This window comes from Scyliorhinus torazame, chromosome 14, assembly GCF_047496885.1.
Source record: "Scyliorhinus torazame isolate Kashiwa2021f chromosome 14, sScyTor2.1, whole genome shotgun sequence".
NCBI classification, from domain to species: Eukaryota; Metazoa; Chordata; class Chondrichthyes; order Carcharhiniformes; family Scyliorhinidae; genus Scyliorhinus; species Scyliorhinus torazame.
In genome coordinates this window covers 115,395,382-115,420,971 of record NC_092720.1, presented here as the reverse complement: position 1 = coordinate 115,420,971, position 25,590 = coordinate 115,395,382, and the positions used below count along the sequence as shown (strand labels likewise).

The window sequence follows — 25,590 nt, the reverse complement described above, 5'->3', positions numbered from 1 at the left end:
CGCCACTATCTCCGCCTCTCCCTCCACCGATGGCATCATTATCACGTTTAGGAGCCGCCGCACATTGGTGTTTAGCTGCCTACCCTTGACAAATCCGGTCTGGTCCTCGTGGATCACCCCCGGGACACAGTCCTCGATCCTCGTAGCCAGCACCTTTGCCAGCAACTTAGCATCCACGTTGAGGAGCGAGATCGGCCTGTACGATCCACATTGCAGTGGGTCCTTGTCCCGCTTCAGGATCAAAGAGATCGTCGCCTCAGATATTGTTGGGGGCAGGGTCCCTCCCTCCCTTGCCTCATTAAAAGTCCTCATTAGCAACGGGGCTAACAGGTCTACGAACTTCCTATAAAACTCGACCGGGAACCCGTCCGGTCCCGGGGCCTTCCCTGCCTGCATACTCCCCAGACCTTTGGTCAGCTCCTCCAACCCAATCGGTGCCCCCAAACCAGCCACCTCCTGCTCCTCCACCCTCGGGAACCTCAGTTGGTCCAAGAATTGTCGCATCCCCTCTTCCCCCGCTGGGGGCTGGGATCTGTACAGCTCCTCATAGAAGGCCTTGAATGCCTCATTTACTTTCGTCGCACTCCGCACCGTAACTCCCCTTCCATCCTTGACTCCACCTATCTCCCTCGCTGCCATCCTCTTACGGAGCTGTTGTGCCAGCATCCGGCTCGCCTTCTCCGCATACTCATACGTCGCCCCTGCGCTTTCCTCCACTGTGCCTCTGCCTTACCGTTTGGAGATGTCGCCTTTCCCTAAGTAGTCCCTCTTCAGGGGCCTCTGCGTATCTCCTGTCCACTCTTAAAATCTCCCCCATTAACCTCTCCCTTTCCATGCCCTCTATCTTCTCCCTATGAGTCCTGATGGAGATTAGCTCTCCCCTGATCACCGCCTTCAGCGCCTCCCATACCACCCCCACCTGCACCTCCCCGTTGTCGTTGGCCTCCAAGTACCTTTCAATGCACCCCCTCACCCTCCCACACACCGCCTCATCTGTCAGCAGTCCCACATCCAACCGCTACAACGGGCGTTGGTCCCTCTCCTCTCCCAACTCCAGTTCCACCCAGTGCGGGGCGTGATCTGAAATGGCTATCGCCGAATACTCCGTTCCCTCCATTTTTGGGATCAGCGCCCTGCCCAGAACAAAAAAATCTATCCGGGAGTAGGCTTTGTGCACGTGGGAGAAGAAAGAAAATTCCCTGGCCTGCGGCCTGGCAAACCTCCACGGATCCACTCTCCCCATTTGGTCCATAAACTCCCTAAGCACTTTGGGCGCAGCCGGCCTCTTTCCGGTCCTAGATCTGGGGTGATCCAGTGCTGGATCCAACACCGTATTAAAATCCCCACCCATTATCAAACTTCCTACCAGAGGTCCGGAATGCGCCCTAACATACACTTCATGAATCCAGCATCATCCCAGTTCGGGACGTATACATTTACCAGTACCACCTCCGTCCCCTGCAACCTACCACTCACCATCACGTATCGGCCTTCATTGTCCGCTATTATGTTCTTGGCCTCAAACGACACCCGCTTCCCACCAATATTGCCACCCCTCTGTTCTTCGCATCCAGCCCCGAATGGAATACCTGTCCTACCCATCCCTTTCTTAACCTGACCTGATCCGCCACCTTCAAATGTGTCTCCTGGAGCATGACCACGTCTGCCTTCAGTCCCTTTAAGTGCGTGAACACTCGGGCCCTCTTTTCCGGCGAATTCAGGCCACTCACATTCCACGTTATCAGCCGGATTGGGGGGCCTCCTCTCCCCCCCCGCCCCCCCCCGCCGACTAGCCATCCCCTTTTCTAGGCTAGTCCCGTGCCCCCGCCGCCCTCACCCTCCAGTCCCCCAGACAGGGGACCCCCGCCAAGACCACCTCTTCTGTGTCCAATTCCCCCTCGGCCAGTGCAGCAGAAACCCTATCTTCCCTCCCCCCGGCTAGACCCATGTCTAGCTCTTTTGCGCCCCCCATAGCACTCCCGTAAGTCTGCTGACCCCGGCTTCCCCCGCCATCCTATTGACTCCCCCGTGTGGGAATCACCCCATCAGTGTGCGCTCCTCCATTTCCCCCCCCTCCGTCCTTCCCTAGCGCGGGAAAAAGCCCGTGCTTTCCTAAGCCTGCCCCGCCCCCTCTGGCGCAGTCTCATTTCCCCCATCCCCGAGCCTCCCCTCCCTCCGGCACCGACGCCCACCGTCTCGTACAGCCTTCTCACCCGGTCCCTTTCCCCATCCCCATCCATCACCCAACCCGTGGAACATTTCCTGCGCGTGATTAACACCCTATGTACAACAAACATCGAACACCCCCCCCAACCCTCACAAACCCTCCGTTTGAGTCCAACTTTTCAGTTTGAATAAAGGTCCAAGCCTCCTCAGGCGTTTCAAAAAATTGCACTGGCTGCAGCATTCCGAATCTCACTTCTTTCCGATGCAGCACCGCCTTGGCCCGGTTGAAACCCGCTCTCCTCTTTGCTACCTCCGTGCTCCAGTCCGGGTAGATTCGGATCTCCGCAGTTTCCCATCTGCTACTCTGCTCTTTCTTGGCCCATTTCAAGATCCTCTCTCTGTCCGTGAACCGGTGAAACCTCACCACAATCGCCCTTGGCGGCTCATTAGCCTTGGGCCTCCTCGCCAGTACCCAATGTGCCCCATCCAGCTCCAGAGGCCTCGGAGGGGCCTCCGCACCCATCAGCGACTCGAGCATCGTGCTCGCATATGCCCCGGCATCGGCCCCCTCCACTCCTTCAGGGAGACCCAGGATCCGAAGACTCTTTCTCCTCGACCTGTTCTCCAGGTCTTCGAATCTTTCCGCCCACCTTTTGTGCAGCGCCTCCACCTTCACCGCCAGGCCCAAGATCTCATCAACTTTTTTCTGCACCTCCTGGACCTTTACCTCGTGGGCCTTCTGGGCCATCCCTAATCCTTCAATCGGCGACAGCATAGGCGCCAGCATCTCTTTCCGCAGCTCCTCAAAACAGCGCTTAATGAACTCTTGCAGCTCCGGCCCGCCTTCCACTTTATCTCTGGCCGCTGCCATCTTGTTTTTCTTCCCTCGCTTCTCTCTCTGCTCCAACGCCGCTTTTTTTGCCGTTTCGCTTCTTGTCCGTTCCATCTACGGTGAAGGGGGACCTCACTCTCACCTTCCCACACGGAACGTCTTCAAAAAATTCCCGTTGGGGCTCCTCTGGAGAGCCCGAATGTCCGTGATCGCGGGAGCTGCTGAATCGTGCGGCTTAGATCCGCATCGCCGCAACAGGAAGTCATGTGAAACTGTATTAACATCATAAATAAGGACTAAACTCACTGCAAAATGTTTAGGACCTATCCATTCAGTTCAAGTACTCTTTTCCCTAAAAATGGCAACAAGGTGACTAAGAAGGCATATGGCATGCTTGCCTTCATCAGCCGGGACATTGAGTACAGGAGTTGGGAAATCATGTTGCAGCTATATAAAACCTTGGTTAGGCTGGATTTGGAGTATTGCGTGCAGTTCTGGTCACCACATTATCAGAGGGACGTGGAAGCTTTGGAGAGAGTACAAAAAAGGGTTGCCAGGATGTTGCCTAGTCTCTCGGGTGTTGGCTGTGAGAAGTTGAATAGACTTGGATTGTTTTCACAAGAAAGACGGAGGCTGAGGGTACACCTGATAGAGGTCTACAAAATTATGAGGCATAGACAGGGTGGATAGCCACAGCTTTTTCCAAGGGTGCAAGTGGCAATTACAAGAGGGCACAGGTTCAAGGTAAGGGGGAAAGTTTAAGGGAGATGTGCGAGGTAAGTTTTTCTCTCACAGTGGTGGGTGCCTGGAACGTGCTGCCACAGGATGTGGTGGAAGCAGGCACATTAGCAGCATTGAAGAGGCAACTGGATGAGTGCATGAATAGGGAGGAAATAGAGGGTTACGGACCGAGTAAGGGCAGAAGGTTTTTTTTTAGTTAGGGCATCATGATCGGCACAGGCCGCCGGAGGGCCTGTTCCTGTGCTGTACTTTTCTTTATTTAACGGTATGATGAGTTTTAGTTACAGTTAAACAATCTCTCTGGTGTTGGAAGTCAATTTCTAAGAATATTGAATCTCATTGTTCCGCACTAACTTTTGGCAATTTAACGGGCGAGATCCTCTAAAAATGGGGGCTACGTCCCCACACCGGCGGGAAAACTGGCGCCAACAACTCCGGCGTCAACGGCCCCCGAAAGTGAGGAATTCTCACCTTTCTAAGGGGCTAGGTTGCCGCCGGAGTCATCCCTGCAGCCCCAACTAGCGGGGAACGACCCGCGCAAATCAGCGCATGCGCGGAACGGCTGGCGTGATCTCGCGCATGCGCGGAACGACCGCCATATTTCCGCGCATGCGCGCGGGGGTTCCCTTCTCTGCGCCGGCTCCCGGGCAATATGGTGGAGCCCTACAGGGACTCAGCACGGAGTAAAGTAGGCCCCCACAGAACCAGCCCACCTGCCGATCGGTAGGCCCCGATTGCGGGCCAGGCCACCGTACCCCTCCCACCCCCCTGCCCCCGGGGGGTCGGATCTCCCCCCCCCCCCCCCCCCCACCCCCACCCCACCCCACCCAGGACGGCCCCTGCGCACACCGTCCAGGTCCCGCTGTGAGTGAGGTGAGTAATCCACGCTGGCGGGACTGGCCAAACTCATTGGCCACTCGGCCCATCGGGGCCCGGAGTATCGGCGGGAAGGCCGCTGTCAACGGCCCCCGACCTGCATGGCGGCGATCCCGCCGGCGCCCGAAAAACGGCGCTGGAGAATAGGGAGGCCGGCGTCGGGGTGGCGAATTGCGTCCCCACCCTCCCCCCGGGGATTCTCTGACCCAGCGACGGGTCGGAGAATCCCGACCAACGTGTTTATCTTTCTTTCTGAGTTCCCAAAGTCATTCTTCCTTATTTATTTGCTTTCTATATTTGATTTGACATTAAATTAAATATTCTAACTGGTACTTCCAGGTTCAGAATCTGCACCTCTATTTAATGATGATCCTTTACTTGGATTGGTAAAGGAGATTCCAAATTTAGAGAACAATAAAGGTGTCCATAAAATGTTAATTGAGCATCTGATAGATATTGTTCGATGTCTGGGAAACTATGTTTGAGCTTCTGAACGACAGAATAAATCTATGAAGTTTTCTCTTTAAAAAAAAATCATACAGATCTATAACCAGAACCGTTGTGAACTCGGATATGAGGAAGGAAGTAGAAGAGCATCAACAAGTAAGCGTACATTTTAAATTTTATCAATCTATTCGAAATAATTGGCAGTGTAGGTTGAAAAGCATCAAGTTCAACTGACTACAGCGCCATGCTTTTGGAACTGTAATCAGTTTGAACTGATGCATGTAGGTTCAGCGTTAAGACAGTTAAGGCGGAGTAACTGCTGCTTCTCTAAATGGCTTTATAAAGCCATATAGTTTAAAAAAAAAAAAAAATCAAGCTTGGTCATTGGCTCTTTTTGGACACACCTATTTTGCTGTGCATGTTTCTACAGCTACAATATTTGTTGTGGAATTGCATGGGCACTGACAATCATTTAAGACCTTCAAATTATAGCCATGTAATTCATGGCATTGAGAACATCAGCAGTTGACAAGTTTGTTCAATCATTAAACATCTTGAAGTTTTATTGTTTGGAATGTGTCCAACACTGAAAAGGTCAGTTCTCTGACTTTGTTAACAGGTAATTTGTTGCTACTGTAAAAATATAATTCTCTCACCGTGAATCTTTCCTCTGTTGTGACATGCCTTTTTTAATGCATGTTCCTAGCGTGACCAAAGGAAAACTGGTGAATCTTCAGTCCAGTACAGCTGCAGGAGTTTGTCTCTTTATCCTTGTGTTTCTACATTCCTGTTACCCTGGTCCCTCATTCACTAGGGGTGGGATTTAGCGACAACCCCTCCGTGTTTTTCGGCGGTGGAGGCAGCCCACCAGTGGGATCTACTGACCCCGCCGTGGTCAACGGGATTTCCAGGTGACAGCACCCCTCATCACCAGGAAACCGGTGCACCGGCGTGGGAGTGGAATTTCCTGACGGGTGTGAACAGCTGTAAACCCCTCTCTGGATCCTAGACCTGTGTCCATCAGGAGTAAGAAGATAATGTGTATATTTTTTTGATCTTTGGATATTAGCAAAATATAAAACTTCTGACGGTTATTGCCTGCCATTCTGAACACTGGGATAAGTGACAAAGGACTAAAATAAGTCACATTGCTGCTGTTGTGAAATAGTAACAAGAGCTGCTGCTGATGCAACATCCATTTTAATGTTCATAAAATATTGTATATATTTATTGCTCTCCTGCTTTCCTATGCAAGGAAATTACTGTTTAACTGCAGTCTTGATCCGAGGACGACCATTCATCTTGTGTGATCTGCGATTGTGTGTTTGAGCATTGACTGTAGAGTCATCATAATCAGCCCTGATTTATTTATGGCTGTTGTGCATCATGGCAGACTTCCTGCAACAATTGTCAGTTGGTTTTTTAAAATTAAATTATTTTTTTTTTTTAAATTTGGAATACCCAACAATTTTTTTCTAATTTCGGGGAAATTTAGTGTTGCCAGTTCACCTAGCCAGCACATCTTTTGGGTTGTGGGGGTGAGACCCACGCAGACAGGGAGAATGTGCAAACTCCACACGGACAATGACCCGGGACCGGGATTGAACTCGGGTCCTCGGCGCCGTGAGGCAGCACTGCTAACCACTGTGCTGCTCCAACAGTTGCCAGCTTGTGATCAGAAACCTTGTCCGTCTTTTTTTTTTGTTTTGTTTTCCTCCTCCTCTTCCCTCATCGAGCATTGCTGAGTCTTTTCTCAACACTTGGACCACTCCTCTGATCAGGATTAGACTGATCAGGATCAGCAGAGACTGAGTAGTTCTCTGACCTATGTCTAAATTGTTGTCTGGCGAAACACATTATAGCACATTCGGTGACTTTAATAGGAATTTTATGTGCTATCAGTGTGAGTTGCAAGGAACAATTTTGGCAGTAATGATTTTTTTGCTTTCAGTATTTCAAAGAAACTTTTGGCCTTCACCCAGGAGATTCTGCACTTTTCATCAATGGCCTTAATATTGATCTTGATGTGCAAGATATCTTCAGGTATGGAGAATCAGTCTATCTCAATATATGCAAATACATTCTCAAACCCAAATATAAATTGCAGACAGTTAAGCAGCTAGTTTCTGATCAAAATTAATGATCTTGTCTTTGTGCATTTGTCAGTGTTCTGGACTTGCTGCGTAATGAGGCTCGTCTCATGGAAGGTCTGCATGATCTGGGAATCCAGGGGGATGAGCTGCATGACTTGCTGAAGCTAAATGTACAGCCAGCAGATTCTGATTATGGTGTAGACATTAGAAACCCTGCCATCTATGTAAGTTTGATTATCCTGCATCCTGCACTTTGTTGTTCATTGTGCAAACAGCGCTACTTGCTGAATTTGATGATACAGTTTCTATGTGTAATGAATTTTACAAGTATCGTGCTGGCTAGATTACCCACCTACCCATCTACCCACCAAATTTTGCTTTTCTATTCTTCAGACAGCGTCTTGTTACTAAGTGTTTTTCTTACTTGAAAGGCCATTAAACAGAACTTTGTTTGGCTGAAACACTTTCCATACTTTTTTTTTATTTTTAAAAATTAAAAACATTTTTTTTTAGAGCAGCCAATTGTTTTTCTTCTTCCAATTAAGGGGCAATTTAGTGTGGCCAATCCACCTATCCTGCACATCTTTGGGTTGTGGGGGTGAAACCCACACAGACGTGGGAAGAATGTGCAAACTCCACTCGGACAGTGACCCAGGGGAAGGATTTGAAACCGGGTCCTCAGTGCTAAACACTGCGCCATATACCGCCCCACTTTCCATGCTCTTAATGATTTATTTGCACAGTTCAACCGTGCTCCCACTACACCATTAAGTACTTGCTTTGTAAACTAACTTATTCTGACAATGCAAGAGGCAAATTAATGTTAGGTGATACCATCATTGTAGTTCAGAATGTTTCAGCTGTGCTTATTAATTGTATTCAAAGTCCTGATTACATAATCAGCACTACGTTGATGAACCAACAAAGTGACGGTGAAAAATCAGAAAGATGTCAAAATTACTCCTAGTTTTTTTTAACTAATTGCAAATTACTACCAGTTAAGCTATGACTGGCTTCAAACATTTATTTTTAATTGAATGTACCCAATTCATTTTTTATTTTAATTAAGGGTCAATTTAGCGTGGTCAATCCATCTAGTCTACACATCTTTGGGTGGTGAAACCCACACACACATGGGGAGAATGACTGGCTTCAAACATAATGATCAGAATTATTATTTTTTTCAAAATAGTGGATCAATAATCTGGAGACGGACAGCAAATACAGCACTTGGTCTTCCAATGTGCAGGAGCTTCTGAGACCTACATTTCTCGGAGTTATCCGGCAGATTCGGAAAAACTTTCACAACTTTGTAAGTAGAAAGGAAATTATTTATTTCTGTTTATGTATGAGGCAGTCAAAGATCTTGATTTCACATTATATGGTATGGTTATTTATGTGAACAGGAAAGTGGAGCATGAATTTTTTATTTCCTAAAAGCAATTTTGAAAAGTGTAAATTAGTTAGCAATATACATGAGCTCGTCAGACTGGATTATTTTGATTAATTTTCTGCTGATAAATGACTAATCAATACCCTGGATAATGGAGCATCGTTTAACTTTTCACAGCTGGTAATCTTATTGAGCATGACTTGGCTATAGAGTAAAGGTTCTATTAACTTGCTTCCAAACTGCAGCATAACTCCACCATTAATACTTCTCACACTTGTATTCGGTATTTTTTTCCCCAACTTCCATTGCCAAACATCCTTTTTCTTTGAGAAAGTGCCAAATTGGATTAATTGGTCCGTCGGCCGTCCAGTCTACCTAAGCTTTGTTTCCTTCTGACATCCTGCAGTCATCAGAAGTGGGTCTCGGAACTAGGTGATAATGGGAAAACTGGGCAACAACATCAGAAGAACATTGTGTGACCTATGTTTGATCTGGTTTCCAAGGCGGCCCTTATCAAAGTATCATCTCTGTTTGCTACCACAACATGAGGGACATAACACGCAAAGTGAAGATTTTCACCCAAGCTTGTCCCAAACATTTTAGGCTCAGTAAAATATGTGTTAATATTAAGTGATTTTTTTTTTTGTAATATTGTTAAATCCTTTGCAATTCATGGGGTTTGGCAATTGGAGGCTTGTAATGCTGAGCTCCCATTTGCTTCTCTGAATTGTTGGCACTTACTGAGACTAAAGTTTCTGACTCCTGTGTTGCTGAACAACAATATATGCTCATGCTATTTCTGATAATTTTGCTTAATTTTAGGTGCTTCTTGTTGACCCATCTGATGAGAGCACTCCTGAGTTGCTGAAAACGGCTGAAATGTTTTATACAAATGACATCCCACTCAGGTGTGTTTTCAGTGTTGGTTAGTGAGGTGATGCTTGTTCATTTATTGCACTCGGTATTTTAAAAGGCACATCTTTTGAGACAATGCAAGATTAACCTTGGAGAATCTTGGCATCAATTGCTTTCAAAAGAAACATTTCCTATTGGCATTCGTAATTTTTTCCGACATTATTTTTGAGCATTGTTTGTGCTGAGCAATACTGTTTGGTTTTAAGATTCAATTTTTCCAGTTGTCCCCACCTTTGAGTGATTTTGCATTTTTCTGAGCAAAAGACATTTTTTATTACTTGCAATAACTAAAGTAAGATAAATGCTCAGTTTAACATATTTCCACTACTAAGCTCAAGTAAGTTCTTTGTTTCTTCAGTCGTCTCCACAGACTCAGGCAACTTATTCTTCACGGCCCAAATCATTAAATGAGAAAATAATATCAAGGTCAAGTAAAGGTCATTCATTAAATAAACCTTTTTACTCCTTCAAAGAGGGAGACAAGGGCAAGATGACTATCAAGTTTGGAAAATATATTTAAAACTATATTAATGTCAGTGGACAGGATCTAGAATATTTTAACTGGTACTGAGATAGAAGCTAGTCCCACTGGCATGCCTTGGCATTTGCTTATGAAATTATTATTTAAAAAAAAAAAAAAAATTTAGAGTACCCAATTTATTTTTTCCAATTAAGGGGCAATTTAGTGTGGCCAATCCACCTCATCCCCACCACCTTGGACATTGCCTCGAAGAAGGCTGTCCAGAACCCAACTAGTCTGGGGCAAGATCAGAACATTTGGGCATGGTTGGCCGGGCCTCCTTGGTACCGTTCACATGTGTCCTCCACCTCTGGGAAGATCCTGCTCATTCGGGTTCTGGTTAAGTGAGCACTGAGTCGCATTTTCAGCTGCATTAGGCTAATCCTTGCGCAGTGCTTTGCTCCAGAGTCCCTACCCTATTTCAAACCCTAGGTCTTGCTCCCACTTTTCCCTTGTCTCATTCAGTGGTGTATTTGTGCCCTTCTCAGTACTCGCCCATACAGGTCGCCGCAGTTCCCCCTGCCTAATATGCCCACATGCAGTAGGCCCTCTATTAGCGATTGTTTTGATGGTCATGCACAAGTCCTTGTTCCCTATGTTAGAGGTTTTTGACCTGCATATATCTTAGCTCGTTTCCCCTGTCAGCTGGCACTTCTCTATTAGTCCCTCTAATATTGTCGGTCTGTTGTCTGTGTAGAAGCCCCTAACTGACAACGACCCCCATTCTTTCTACACCTTTTGAAGGTGGCGTCCATTTTGGATTGCGCAAACCTGTGGTTGTTGCATGTAAGGGCCTTAATGGACATTTTGGTTAAACCGAAGTGCAGTCGTAATTGGTTCCATGACCGAATGTGGCTATCACCACTGGGCTCGTTGAGTGCTCAGTCAGTGGGGATGGTAGCGTGGCTGCGGCCAGAGCTGAGAGGGAGGTCCCCATGCAGGAGCTGCCCCCTATTCTCACTCATTCGGCTTCTGGCTCTTTTATCGACCTCTTTACCCTTTCCGCTGTTGCTGCCTGGTGGTAATATTTCAGATTTGGGAGGGCTCGTTCTCTGCAGGGCTTTTTTTGGGATCCTAGCATCTCACCCCCCCATACACACACTCATACACACAAAAGCCACGATCAATTTTTCCACTGAGTTGAAGGAGGCCGTGGGAATCTAGAACGTTATGGATCTGAAGAGGAACTTGGGCAATATGTTCATCGTTATCATTCACACTCTCCCTCTCAGGGAGAGTGGGAATGTGTCCCATCTCTGCAGGTCCTTTTAATTTTCCTCTACCAGGCTGGTCAGGTTCCACTTATGGATCCGGATCCAGTCATGGGCGATTTGGATCCCCAGGTAGCAAAATTTGTTTTGTGCCTGTTTGAATGGCAGCCCCTCCAGCTCTGACCCTCCCCCCTTGCGGGTTCACGGGAGGATCTCACTTTTGCTCCGGTTGAGTTTGTAGCCCGAGAAGGTTCAAAACTCTTTCAAGAGTACCATGATTCCCTCCATGCTGCTTTGCGGGGCTGAGATGTAGAGGAGCAGACCATTCGCATCGAGCAAGACTCTGCTCTCCCGTCTCCTGTCCAGATTCCCTTCCAATTCTTTACCGCCCTGAGCGTGCTCGCTTGTGGTTTAGTCGTTAGGGCGAACAGCAGCGACAACATCGGGCAATCCTGCTTAGTACCTCTGCGCAGCTGGAAGTACTTAGAGCTGGTGGTGTCCTTCCGTACGCTCGCCGTGGGAGTGCTGTACAGGAGTTTCATCCAGGCAGTGACCCTTGTTCCAAGTCTGAACTGCTCCAGTACTATGAGATACTTCCTTTCGACTCTGTCGAAGGCCTTTATTGCGTCTGGTGTTCTCTCCCTGTGTGTGATCATTATCACGTTCAGCAGACGCCTGATGTTAGCTGTCTACCTTTGACAAAGCCCCTTGGCCCTCTGTTACCAACACTAGTATGCAGTCCTCCAGTCCCTTGGCTAGGATCCTGGCCAGCATTTTCGCGTCTACGTTTAGCAACAAAATGGGTCTGTAGGACCAACATTCTGTTGGGTGTCAACGAAATTGAGGCTTGTGCTAGCATAGGTGTCAGGTTGCCCCTTGACAGCAAGTCTGTGAACATCTCCCGCAGATGCGGGGCCAGTGCTGTCACAAATATTCTGTAGAAGTCCGCCGGGAACCTGTCTTGGGCTTTCCCCGCCTGCATGAAGTTGATTCTCTCCATGACTTCTCTCAGTTCCAGTGGTGCTTCCAGTTCCCATTTCTTAACTTCCCCTACAACTAGTATGTCCAGTCCATCTAGGAACTGTTTCATCCCTAAAACCCCTGCGGGGTGCTCGGAGATGTACAGCCCCAGGTAGAAGGTCTTGAATGCCTCGTTGACCTTTTCTGGCCCCGCTACTAGTTTGCCTCTGGTGTCTTTAATCTGTGCTATTTCTCTTGTGGACTGCCTGCTTTCTCATCTGGTGAGCTGGTAGGTGACTGGCCTTGCGTCCGTGTTCTTATAGGGTCTGGCAGAGTTGGCGCACTGCTTTCCTCGTGGAGAGTAGGTCAAAGTCCATTTGTAGCTTATTCCTCTCTGCCAGGAGCTCTACGGTTGGGGCCTCGGTGTATTGACAATCTATCTCCAGTAGAGGAGTCGACTAACTGTTGCCTAGCCACCCTCTCTTCCCTTTCTCTTCGTGCTTTGTGCACAATGATTTCACCCAGTCTTTAGCGCCTCCCAGAATGTGGCAGGTGAGACCTCCGCATTCAGGTTGTTAGTGATGTACTCATCTATGGCCTGTGATATTTTCTCGCAGAAAGTCTTCCCGGCAGGAGAGCTGTGTCCAACCTCCATAGGGGGCATTGGGCACAACCCGTCTCTAACCTCACATCCATGTTATGCGGAGTGTGGTCGGAGAATTCAATGGCAGAATATTCCGCTCTTACTAGCCTGGAAGCACCAATTTCCCCACTACGCAGAAGTCGATCTGTGTGTATACATTGTGTACTTGGGAGAAGAAGGAGAACTCCTCCCTTGGGTGGGTAAATCGCCATTTTCCACTGCCCCCATCTACTCCATGAATATGCTGAATTCTTTTCCCATGTTAGAGGTCTTCCCTGTTTTAAAGTTCGACCTGTCCGTCCATGTGTCCTGTGCACAGTTAAAGTACCCTGTCCATGATGAGTCAGGGCATGTCAACGTTCGGATTTCCGCCATGGTCCTTTTTATGAACTCCGTGTCCCAGTTGGGCGAGTACACAGTCAAATTTGTCCTGGAAAACGGGCTGGAAAAACAGCAGCAGGGACAGCGGTGAAAAGATCACCTGAAGAGACTTTATTTATTTAACCCGAAAGACACTTTAGACGGGACTGCATTTCGTCGCTTTGTGGACAGGAGCTACAACATAGGAAGGGTGAGGAGAAATGCAGGAGGGGGAAACAGATAGCGGGCGGAGGGTACTCTCTGTTAAGGACACCGTTGACCATAATGTTCCGCCCCCCTGAGTCTGTAACCGTCCTTCTTCGTTATGGTAAGCATTGTCCTCTTATTTAGTAGTACGGCTACCCCCTGGCCTTTATCCCAAAGCAGGATTGGTAGATCTGCCCCGCCCAGCTCTTCTTTATCCCTCAAGTGCGTCTGTTGGAGGAAGACTATGTCAGCTTTCATACTTTTTAAGTGGGAGAAGACTCTGGATTTTTTCACTGGGCCATTACGTTCCTGACGTGACCATCCTAATGTCGATTTTCTGCTGCACCCCCCCCCCCCCCCCCCCCCCCCCGTTGCCAGGCACTCTCTCCCTTGCGGGGCCTCTCACTTGTGCTTCCTGGTGCTAGCTTTCCCGTTAGTGTGGTGACCCTATCCCGGGGTCAGCTATATATCTACCCTCCGCCTGCTATCTGTTTCCCCCTCCTGCATTTCTCCTCACCCTTTCCTGTGCTCTGCTGCACTCACCCCTTCCCATGCTGTAGCTCCTGACCTCAAAGCGACGAAATGCAGTCCGTCTAAAGTGTCTTTCGGGTTAAATAAATAAAGTCTCTTCAGGTGATCTTTTCACCGCATGTTCACTATAAGCTTTTCACAGCTGTCCCTGTTGCTGTTTTTCCAGCCCATTTTCCAGGACAAATGTGACTGTGTCCGCACGGGCCATGAGGTGCTCCCCGCCCTGGAATGTGACCCAGAGTTTGGCCGGGTACTGCATCCGAACATTTTACATTGTTTTTGTACAGAGCTGCTTTTGCCCTGTTGAACTGTGCCCGGCATTTGGCCAGGTCAGCCCCAAAATCCTGGTAGATCCTGATCCGGCAACCTTCCCAGTACAGTTTCTTGTCTGTCTTGCCCAGCGCAGGTTTTTTCCCCGGTCTTGGTACTGGTGCATTTTGGCGATTATCGCCCTCGACTGCTCTCCAGCCTTGGGTCTTGGGCGGAGCGACAGGTGGGCTCTGTCTATTTCTGGTGGGTTGAGGAAGCTATCAGTTCCCATCAGATTGCCCCAGCACCTGGGCTACATAGTCAGTGGGGTCCCTGCCTTCAATCCTTTCAGGCAGGCTCACTATCCTTTAGGTTCTGGCGCCGTGACCGGTTCTCCTGACCTCTGTCTTCCCCTTCAGACTCACCTAAGTTGCGACCAACTTTGGTATTACCTTCTCCAGAGTCGCTGTGGTTTCTTGAGGCTTTTGCAAATTGTTTTATGGTGTTCCCCTGGGCCTCCAATTGCCTTTCTGCCTTGACCAGGGCCACCTGCATGGTTGTCAGAGCCTCCACTACCACCACCCTGACCGCAGCCTGGATATCGGTCTTCGTCTCCTCTCTATGTTCTCTTAGTTCCCTGAAGAGGAATATCATCTGTGCTCTGGTGAAGGGGATCTGTGTGCGGTGAGTCGGCCCTTCTCATTCTGGCGTGACTGGCGCTTCATCGCTTTGTGCGTCTGCCGGCTTGGCCACTTGCTTCTCCTGGCTTTTCCCATTTCTCGTCTCTTTGCGGCCTCTCGAGTTGCTGTTGTTTGACACCTTCGTTCGTATTGTTGTTAGTTAGGGTGCGAGGAGACTTTTTTCCCTGTTTTAGCAGGCTATTTTGAGTAAAAGAGCCTATTTTCGGGTTCGTAGGAGGAGTGTCACCTAATGTGCGACTACTCAGCACATCCCTGTCACCGGAAGTCCTGGGAATGCAGCTCTATCTCTCTAGTCCAAAAAACAAGTGTTCACCACGACTTCCTGCTTTTCGTCCCTTAACCAAAATTGCATTCATGCTATCACTACCCCTTTAATCCCTTGGGTTTCAATTCTGCTGGCAAGTCTATTCTGTGTTCCTTTGACAACCATCTTTTGAGGAATGGGAGAGAAACCGCTCTATAGGGAGACCTATGGCTGCAACTGAAGGCAGGAATGGCCACCAAGTCTGCCTGGTGCACTGTACTCTCAGTCTGGAGACCGTGGGCAGCCTCCAAGCAACCAGGCTGTTCTGTGAATCCTGGGAGGATTCCTATTGGCCTTTGACAATAGGCCGTTATAAATCTTTGATTTAAATTATTTGGATATTTGGCATGCCATCTGGCAGTGTGAAATTCCGTGCCTGCTTCTCTCCCACCCCATTCAACCCAATATTATTCAATTTTCTATTCTGAAAGGAATGTCAAAACCATGAACCATGAAATATGTGATTTTTGTTCTTGGCTCACCCCAACAATGTGAGTGGACAATAATGTGTGATTTTATTTTTTATTGCAGGATTGGCTTAGTCTTTGTGGTTGATGACTCAGATGAGGCTGATGGCCTAAAAGATCCTGGTGTTGCTCTCTTCAGGGCTTTTAACTTTGTTGCAGATGAATTGGACAATATGAATGCCTTCCAGACAATAATTTCGGTATGATTGCTGAGATGGATTATGGATTGGCACACAGGGATGGAGTGTGTCCACATTCCAGATTTATTTCTGTTCATTGTCTTCCTTCCTTTTTGAGGGCACTGGTTCATGCAGGGGCATGATGCCAGGAACTGAATGACATCAAGTCACTAATCAGAAAGCAGAATCCTGTGGATGCTGGAAACCTGAAATAAGGCCAAAAAGTGCTGGAATTGCCCAGCAGGTCAGGCAACCTCGGTGAAGAGAGAAATAGAGTTATAATTTCAGGTCAATGACATTTCATTAGAACTTCTGAGTATGAAAGGTTATCGACCTAAAACATTAGATCTGATTCTCTCCTCAGATGCTGCCTGGCCTGCTGAGTGTTTTCGGCTTTATTTGTTCTTATTTTAGATTTCCAGCATCTGCGGTATTTTGCTTTTGTATTCACTTTTTAGATTGATGCTTTCTGATGAAAGTTCAAATACATGGACTCACATTCTCCCATTTCACAGCCTCATACTATCATCTTCCTTTTAGTCAAGCGTTCCAATTTGTATAAGAATATTTTAATAATTTTTTCTGAATGACTTTCTCCAATTGACTTGTGCTTGACTAAAATTAATTTTCATTTGTAAACGGGGTTAAAAACTCAAGAGGGGAAAAAAGCTCTGTTTATTCGACTAAAGGTATCTCATTATTGTCTGTGTTTTAAATAAATAATCTTTATTGTCACAAGTAGGCTTATATTAATACTGCAACAAAGTTACTGTGAAAAGCCCCTAGTCGCCACATTCCGGCGCCTGTTCGGGTACACTGAGGGAGAATTCAGAATTCTCAGCTGGTACGGGAATTGTGCCCGCGCTGCTGGCCTTGTTTTGCTTCACAAACCAGCTGTCTAGCCCACTGAGCTAAACCAGCTTCTGACACCATATTCAAATATTGCGATGGAAATAAATGATCAATTTATTATATTAACGGATGTTTAATAGCAGTTTGACTGTCATCTTACCTCGGATCAATTTGAACTATTATTTGTATAGTCAGGTTTACACTCTGGAATTTGATCTTGCGCATTCATGACAAACTTGGAGGTGTTTGTTGGAGATCAAGTAGGTTGGTGATAAACTTTAAACATTATCTAATGGGATAAATTATAAATAGTCTGTTGATGTGGGGAATCAGTTCAGTAGAATTTTTGCAACCCAGAGTTTTATGCATAGTTATTTCATTTTTATAGATATATGGCAAGGTAAAGGAAGGTGAGAAGCTGGCAATTGAGCACATAATTGCTACCTTGGAGAAGGATTTTTCTAACGTAGAGGTATCTAGTATTCTGGGAGCTGATTCAGCATTTGACCGAAACCGAAAGGTGAGGCTCGTTGATTCATTGGAATGAAGTTTTTATTTCATCCAAGTTTGTTTGAAAGGGTCTCTGGTGGGAACTTCAGGAGCAACTGAACAGGAGCAATGTTAATAGTTCTGTTCTTCAACTGAGTTGATTCGAAATATGGTTTTGAGTTTTCCTGTTGCTGAAGGTTGAGAATTCCATTGTCTGTTAACTAGAAGAATATGCACTTGTTGCAATGTAATTGTAAATCTGTTCATCTGGAGCAGCAGCACAGAAAAAGACACCTCAAGATCTTCAGTACCGTTGATCTAAAAATAATTCAATCCTTTTTTTGCGAAACAAAATACGCAACTCCGTTTTATCTGGAGATCCAAAACTTAAATTTGATCATAAAAAAATACCCCTGAATATTACTGGAAATTGTTTTACCAAGTTTCTTTGTAAGTATTAAAAAGTGCATCTAAAGTGTCACTTAGAAACTGCATACATCCACGCTGAAGGGGTTGTAGCTCAAAAAATAGTAATTAATTGCCAATAAATGGATTAACTGCAGCAGCAGGGACACTTAACAGTTGGGAGAATTTCACGTTTGTGTTCACCATAATTGAAATGCTTGGCGCATTGACCATTACCGCTTGGGCAGTTAACTGGTGGGTAAAGTGAATCACCCCCTTGTCATAGAAGACATAACTTTAATCTTTGCCACCCGAGCATTGAAGTAGAAAATTGCCCTCATCACCCACATATTAAAGCCATTTTGTTTTGCAGCTGTATGTAAGTAGCTATGATGGACAGTTTAATAAAAATGATTTCTGCCTAAAATCAATCTAAACTTCGAGCATGCTGTCACAGGCAACAAATTCAGTACCTGCTACCCTGAATTGCATCAAATCACAATTGTTACAGTCTTAAGGAAACACATTTTTTCTTGAACAATTGTGCTAAGTTTTGGACGGGATTCCCCGTCTAGCGGTGCCAGAATTGGACAGAGAATTGCGTGGCAGCCAAAAATTGAGGCCGGCACCAGGCACTGACTGGGGTGAATACATTCCATGCTTCACGCTGGTGTGGGCATGTAAATTGTATACTAAATGCTGTTGCCATATAATTAACGGGCCCGACCTGGCAATTTCCGGGCCACCCGCGATGCTCTACCTCTGCCAGGAGGAATTGCCGCCGGCGAGGTTCACTTGCCATATATAAAATCGGGGAACAGGCGCCATGGCTGCTGAGGGAGAGAGAGAGGGGGGAACAAAAAGTATCCAACATCTCTATAGTGTGCTGCTGACAGTTGTGCCGTTGGCCAAGGGGCTTCTGCCAAGAGGTGTGTCATGGGGTCGGAGTTGACGGGCACCGACCACCATTTCTGCAGCCTGCAAGATTGTGGTTGTGCACGCCGCTGACTGCCCACTGTGAACCTAGCGCCACTTGTCGAAATGGGTGCCTCCCTAGACCACCACTCCCTCCCTCCTCCCAGATACCGTCTGGTCCCAGCTGACCCATTAACAGGATGGGCATGCTCCAGAGCAAACAGTGCCACCTTCTATGACAGCTCCTGCTTGTCAGGCTCTCAGGTGCCAATCCCAACCCAGACAAATCACACGCCAGCATTCGTTGGAATTGCGCTGGTTCCATGTGGCGTCCGGGCTAGCCCATTAGGATGTCCTGAATCACTCCGGGGACCGGCACCGCTATCAGGGCCGTAGAACTCATGTGATCCAGTCCTGGTGTCAGCACTTAGCCTCTGAAACGGAGAATTCTGGCCCTTGTTTTCACAGTTAAGCCAAGAATTGACTACATTGGGATTTATAGAGTTGTAGTTTTGAGCAGTTCCACATTAGTTTAAGAGGTCCGACGGACTAAAAACTTTCTACACCTCCGCCTTAACCCCGAAACGTCATTTATGTTTGGAAGAACATCGGGTGACAGAAATATTCGATGGCACAATCAAGCCCTGCTGCATTTTGTGGGATTGTTGAATCGTAATGTTACTAATAACACTTTGAAAGTGTATATTCATGAAAATAAGCTACAGCGTGATTTAAAAAAAATTCTCAGGATAGCATTGGTTTATATTCTGTTAAATTTTGATGGGTGAAGATTGATAATCAAATTATTTTTAATAAATTTAGATATCCAATTTTTTTTCTCCAATCAATGGGCAATTTAGTGTGGTTGATTCACCTACCCTGCACATCTTTTTGGGTTGTTGGGGGTGAGACCCACGCAGACACGGGGAGAATGTGCAAACTCCACACGAACAGTGACTCGGGGCTGGGATCGAACCCGGGTCCTCAGTGCTGTGAGGCAGCAGTGCTAACCACTGTGCCACCGTGCTGCCCTGAGGATTGATAATCAAGGTCTTTAAAATCATGAAATCATTTGATGAGTTGGTCACAAAGAAACTTCTCTGTTGGGAATTCAGAACGAGGAAGCACAGCCTTAAAATTAGAGCCAAATTATTCAGGATTGAAATCAAGAAGCACTTGTTGACAGAGTATTGGAAACTGGAGCCCATTTCCCCCATTCCCCCATATTGGAAACTGGAGCCCATTCTCTGTTGTGGACGGTGAGGTAATGGAAAGTTTCAAGAATTAAATCTATAGATTTTTTTTTCGATTGGGTCTCGCGGGACATGGGAAAAGACAGATAAATGGAGTTGAAGTACAAATCAGCTATGATCTAATAAAATGACTGAACAGATTTGAGAGGCTGAATAGCTACTCCAGTAATTATGTTCTAAATTTTGTTTCACCTTGACATGGGAACAATCAAATTTTTAATGTTGGGATTTTGTACATGGTGTTTTAATGGTTATTCTAAAGTGAATGAAGCAGAATATGTTATTATTATTTGTATGGTTTTAAGTTCTTCACCACCGTGTTCCGTTATTAATAAGAATGAATTACTAATGCATGTAATGATTTAACTGTTCACTAATTTAAGTGATTGCACATTTTCCAAAAGAAACGCATTCAAGCAGAGTAATAAAGATTGAATATAAGTAAATCAGTATATTGGATTCAGTCCGTGTCATATCAAATAAGTGATTTATCAGATTAATTTTCCTATTAAATATTGTGTTCAAATTTAGGTACAGTTTGCCATATCCTGAAGCATGGATATCAGTGTTTATCAGTTCACTCCTTAAAACATTAATACTTTCTAACCACAAAAATTAAACTTTAATGGACATTTTATAAAAATGCAAATCAAGATATATGCGTTCTTTAGATAATGAATTTCTGAAGCTCCCTACAAATTATTTCTACATTAATCAAATCAGGCTGCAGTTCATATGAATCCAAATTTGGTAACATTGCTAAAAGTTGCAATTATGTCAAGTCAACTGATGGGTAATTGTTTAATGTAAGGAATTGTCACAAGTGGAATTAGTATCGGTGCTAAATCATGTTTCTGTTACCATTTCTGTTTCTCTTTGGTAGGAATGCAAAGAGTACTATAAGCAGTCAGGCCTGGGCTCTCTGCCTATTGCCCTCTATAATGGCATGCCTTTCCAGAGGGAACAACTGGATCCTGATGAGCTAGAAACTGTGACGATGCACAAGATCTTAGACAATACAGCCTACTTCCAGAAAGTCGTTTACTTAGTAAGTAATGTTGTGCCATGTGCTGTCTTACCCAAATTAGACTTGAATGCAAAACAAACAACTTTGATCGTTTAACTTTGCAACAGGCTATATAAATAGGAACACCTTGAAAGAATAGTTGCTTAATTTGAATCTTGGTCAGGGCTGATGTGTGAATGGGCGTGATTTACATGCACGATTGTACCGTGATGAATCTAGCATACGTTTGGAATACTTGAATTGTCTCTAATTGCCTTATTTATCTTTGGAGCTTCAGTTGGTAAGTCACTGCCCAATATCCTGAAAGAAGACAAAGTGACATCAGAATGGTGATAGTGTTGCGTTTCCTGGTGCCACCTTGTATTGTATATTAGCAATTTGATTCCAATAAGAGTTGTTTAAGTCACTTAGGAGTGGGTGTGATCTTTAAACCTTGGTGGGAGGGTAAAACAGGAAACGTTAAGATTTGTTGCTTGACATACAAAAAGATTTTCTTTTCTATTTCCATTGCTCCTCGCAAAGTCGAAAGGCCCGGATTAATTTCTCGAAGATTGTTTGTGGTTTGACTTGTCATAGATTGGTTGCATTTATCCAATTCCCTTTTGAAAGTTAGCATTGATCTGCTTCCACCACCCTTTCAGGCAGTGCATTCCAGATCATCATAACACATGTGGAAAAAATGTCTCATTACCTTCCCGATGGCTTCTCTTGCTAATTGATCTTAAGTCTGTGTCCTCTGGACATTGACCCCACCTGCTGCTGGAAACAGTTTCTCCTTGTTTACCCTTCATGATTTTGAACATGGCTATCAAATTTCCTCTCCACTTTCCTTGTTCTGAATAAAACAATCCCAGCCTCTCTAGACTTCCCACAAAGTTGAAGTCCTCATCCTGTATTTTTTTAAAATAAACATTTTATTGAGATACTTATGGTTTTACAACAACAACAAAATAAAGATTGTCCATGAATTTATAAACATAGTGCAAAAGCCGTCTTCCTCCCTTACAGGTCCCACCTTTACTAACCTGCTATTCTTAACTAATCTAACCCCCCCCCCCCCCCCCCCCTTCTGCTGGCGGTTAATTTTCCGCAAAGAAGTTGACGAATGGCTGCCACCTCCGGGCGAACCCTAACATTGACCCTCTCAAGGCGAACTTGATTTTCTCCATACAGAAAGCTAGCCATGTCAGTTAGCCAGGTCTCTGTCGTCAGGGGCTTTGGGTCCCTCGAAGCTAATAGAATCCGTCTCCGGGATACCAGGGAAGCAAAGGCTAAAACGTCTGCCTCTTTCTCCTCCTGGATTCCCGGGTCTCCCAACACTCCGAAAATCGCCACCGCTGAACATGGTGCCACCCTTGTTTTTAACACCTTGGACATGGCCTCCGTAAACCCCTGCCAGAATCCCCTAAGCTTCGGGCATGCCCAGAACATATGGACATGGTTCGCTGACCCTCCTGCACACCTTGCACACCTATCTTCTACCCCAAAGAACCTGCTCATCCGGGCCACTTTCATGTGGGCCCGGTGAATGACCTTAAATTGTATCAGACTGAGCCTGGCACATGTGGTGGACGCGTTGACTGTACTCAATGGGTCCGCCCAGATACCATCCTCTATCTCTCCTCCTAACTCCTCTTCCCACTTGCGTTTCAACTCCTCGGTCTGGGTCTCCTTGACCCCATGAGTTCCTTGTAAATGTCAAAAACCCTCCCTTCTCCCACCCACACTCTAGAAACTACCCTGTCCTGTATCCCCTCATCCTGTATTTTTGAGGGTAACATCAGACTTCATTTATTTAGAGCTAACACCTACATGGTGTTCCGCTTTTCATAATTGAGATACATTGTGGGTATTGTTTTTTTTTCCAATTAAGGGGCAATTTGGCATGGTCAAGCCACCTACCCTGCACAGCTTTGGGTTGTGGGGGTGAGACCCACACAGACACGGGCAGAATGTGCAAGCTCCACATGGACAATGACCGGGACCAGGATCGATCCCGGGCCCTCAGCTCCGTGAGGTAGCAGTGCTACCCACTGTGCCACCATGCCGCCCTAAGTGGGCACTGTTAAGTCACCCTGGGCTAGTGCAGGCTAATTCCTGCCCCACTTGATCCAGAGTCAACACAAATGAATTGAGCAATACTTCTTAGAAAATACCTGAAGTCTTTGGCCATTGGCTGCCCAATAGTTACAGTCACCAGGTGTGTAAATGTAAACACAACTACTTTTTATTAATAACAAGAACTGTAATGAAATATGCAGCAAATACAACAGGTTAGCTATTAACTAATTCCCCACTTTAACTTGCCCCCCACCCTCTCTCTCTCTCTCTCTCTCTCTCTTTCTCTCTCTCTCTCTCTCTCTCTCAATATATATATATATATGTTATATACACACGCACAAGATAGACAAACACAGAGGGGAAGAAAGCGGTACATAAATCCTAAGTAAAAGGGAAAAAGAACCCTTGTTTCATATTGCTGTTTCCAGCACCTTACTCCTCTTCAAACTCTACTTTCAGTCCGAGGCTGTACAGTAGATTCATTCATTCAGGTTCTCTGCAGTTCCAGAAATACAGCACTCACAGCCTTTCTGTAGAAACCATGGAGAAGTGAGAGTCTTTGTCCCTCTGTTTCTGGGAGTCAAACTGAGCATCGCGGGACTCTGAGAATCATTCCACTGTGACGGGATCCAATCACCATCTGCTACCGGGTAGAATACAACCTTTGGGAAATTTCATTGGCTCCCAGCCAATCAATCAGAGTCCCACCCCATCTCTCTCTCTCTCTCTCTGGTGCCGGAAAATCTGAAGCTCCTGTTGAAAATAGGGGACTAGCAGATTGTTCTCTTCTGTAACTTCTGAATTCCTCATTCCCTCTGCTGCTTGACTTAAAGATGCATGTTTATTAATCACCCATGGATCAAAAATGATAACGGTAAAATAAAAGAAAGGGGAAATAAGGGAATGAACAAGAAAGACACAGTATGTTTCCATGGCATGTCATGTTATATTGATATGGTGCTTTTCTAGTTGAATTGTAGATGAATTGAAGAATTAGGGAAACTAATCTCCATTTAAATAAAGTCAACCAAGAAGGACCAATTAATACATTAACATGTATTATGCTTCAGAATTATGTTTTGTTAAAATAATATGTAAAATTGCATCAGTATTGTTAATTAGAAAGAAAGTATATTTTGAAAATGAAAACTTTGGGCATCAGTGAGAAATACTCAGAGATAAAAATTCTTTGGATTATTAGCTGCATTAATAAAGAGTTGGATGAACAATGAGATAATTGTTGCTATTGCTCCATTTTGCTTTCTCCCCTGTCCTCCACAAGAGCATTCATTTTAATAATCTCTACTTGCAGCAGTATGGTTCAATGACTTCCGATTTTTTTCTTCACTCAGCAAAAACACCATTAAAACAGGTTAACTGGTCATTGTTGTGGAAAAAACTAGCCAAAACTTCGAGGTTTCGCAAAGGTCTTTTATTATAACACGAAGTTCGTGGAGGGAGTTAGAGTGACCACCGTCCTTCTAATTGTCCCCACCTTACAAGAGTATAGCAGTACTTTATATGGTTTAATAAGCAATATTTAGAAAAAACTAGGCATTCCTTTGATAAGCCCAGACACAGAAAAGCGAGCAGAGTTAAACAACAGGCCTTGAATTCCCAGCCTAAGAACAATAATAATTGTCTACTCTCAGCAAAATGTGCAGCTGTGCACTTGTTTACATAGTCTGACCTTCTGCCTATTACATGCAGAACTTCTTGACTGAAATAAAGCTAATATATCCATCATGCTTTGCCAAGTGCCTATTGCCATGAAATATAGTCAAGCAGCCAGTTAAGAAGGAATACAGAGTATTAAGGCAACTAATCCGCCAACTAAAGTTCCTTCTACAATTCCCTCCTTAAATGATCAACACATTGTTAGTACATCACAGTGTCCTCAGCAGCAAAGGGTGGGTTATAATGTACAGGGAATGGGCGTATGACTGACACCTGTTTGTTAAGTGGCTGGGGCCATGGAGGCAAAGCTGACATCCGCGCCCCCATGCCCTGACAACATCCCGAGCAACATTTAAACAGTAACCATACGACAATCAGGATTACAATAATGATTATAATCCAAATCACAATCCTCTGTCCTAATGTTCCCAACCATCTAAAGCCAAAGTCCCATCCCTCATCCTCATGCAACTATGCCACCTCTCGACGAATGTGATCCACCAGGTTATCAATTTTCTCTTGAGTTATCAGGGATGTATGTGCAGCAGTCACTGCCAATTAGGACACAAGTACCTCCCTTCTCTGCTAACAAGAAATCAAGGGCCATCCTATTCTGTAGGGCAACTGCTCTTATAGCAACCATCTCAGTCTCTATTTGGTGAACAGCTTCCGCAGTGTCATTAGCTACCTGCTCAAGGATGTCTCTTAATTCGCGTAGTTCGTATGCATTAGCGGCTATTCCTAATGGTGGCATCATGATTCCCAGCATTTGTGCCCATGTCATAACACTGCGTGTCGTCCTGTGATGTGGATGGTCCTTTAGTTGTTGGACGTGATGTACATAAGGGACTACGTATCCCAAATAGCAGGAGCCCTCCCAATTTCCTGGTAACCACAGATAAAATACGTGCCGTTATATGCGGTCAGGTTTACTTTACTATCAGTCATCATTCGTCTAATCGGATCCCCTTCCCAGGAGCCTCCACTAGTTTGATTTTCAACTCCTGACCAACCAAAGATGAATAGTCCTTTAGCTGTAAGGTGAAACATAGGGGGTTGCCAATTCAAGGTCTGGTCGCACTGACTTGTGCCGACTGGGTAGGTCCCATATGTTTT

The 25,590-nt window shown here is 45.7% G+C and overlaps 1 protein-coding gene across 3 annotated transcripts in view; it reads left to right on the top strand.

The window, feature by feature from the left end:
- uggt1 (UDP-glucose glycoprotein glucosyltransferase 1) overlaps window positions 1–25,590 on the top strand; it is a 220,278-nt gene that overhangs the window by 69,397 nt on the left and 125,291 nt on the right. For all 3 annotated transcript variants that reach the window (XM_072474685.1, XM_072474684.1, XM_072474683.1), the window contains exons 11-18: window positions 5,158–5,218; window positions 7,014–7,105; window positions 7,229–7,379; window positions 8,348–8,467; window positions 9,371–9,456; window positions 15,681–15,816; window positions 17,036–17,167; window positions 20,593–20,757. In XM_072474685.1, the coding sequence (XP_072330786.1) occupies window positions 5,158–5,218; window positions 7,014–7,105; window positions 7,229–7,379; window positions 8,348–8,467; window positions 9,371–9,456; window positions 15,681–15,816; window positions 17,036–17,167; window positions 20,593–20,757 (943 nt within the window). The remainder of the gene's footprint in view (window positions 1–5,157; window positions 5,219–7,013; window positions 7,106–7,228; window positions 7,380–8,347; window positions 8,468–9,370; window positions 9,457–15,680; window positions 15,817–17,035; window positions 17,168–20,592; window positions 20,758–25,590) is intronic.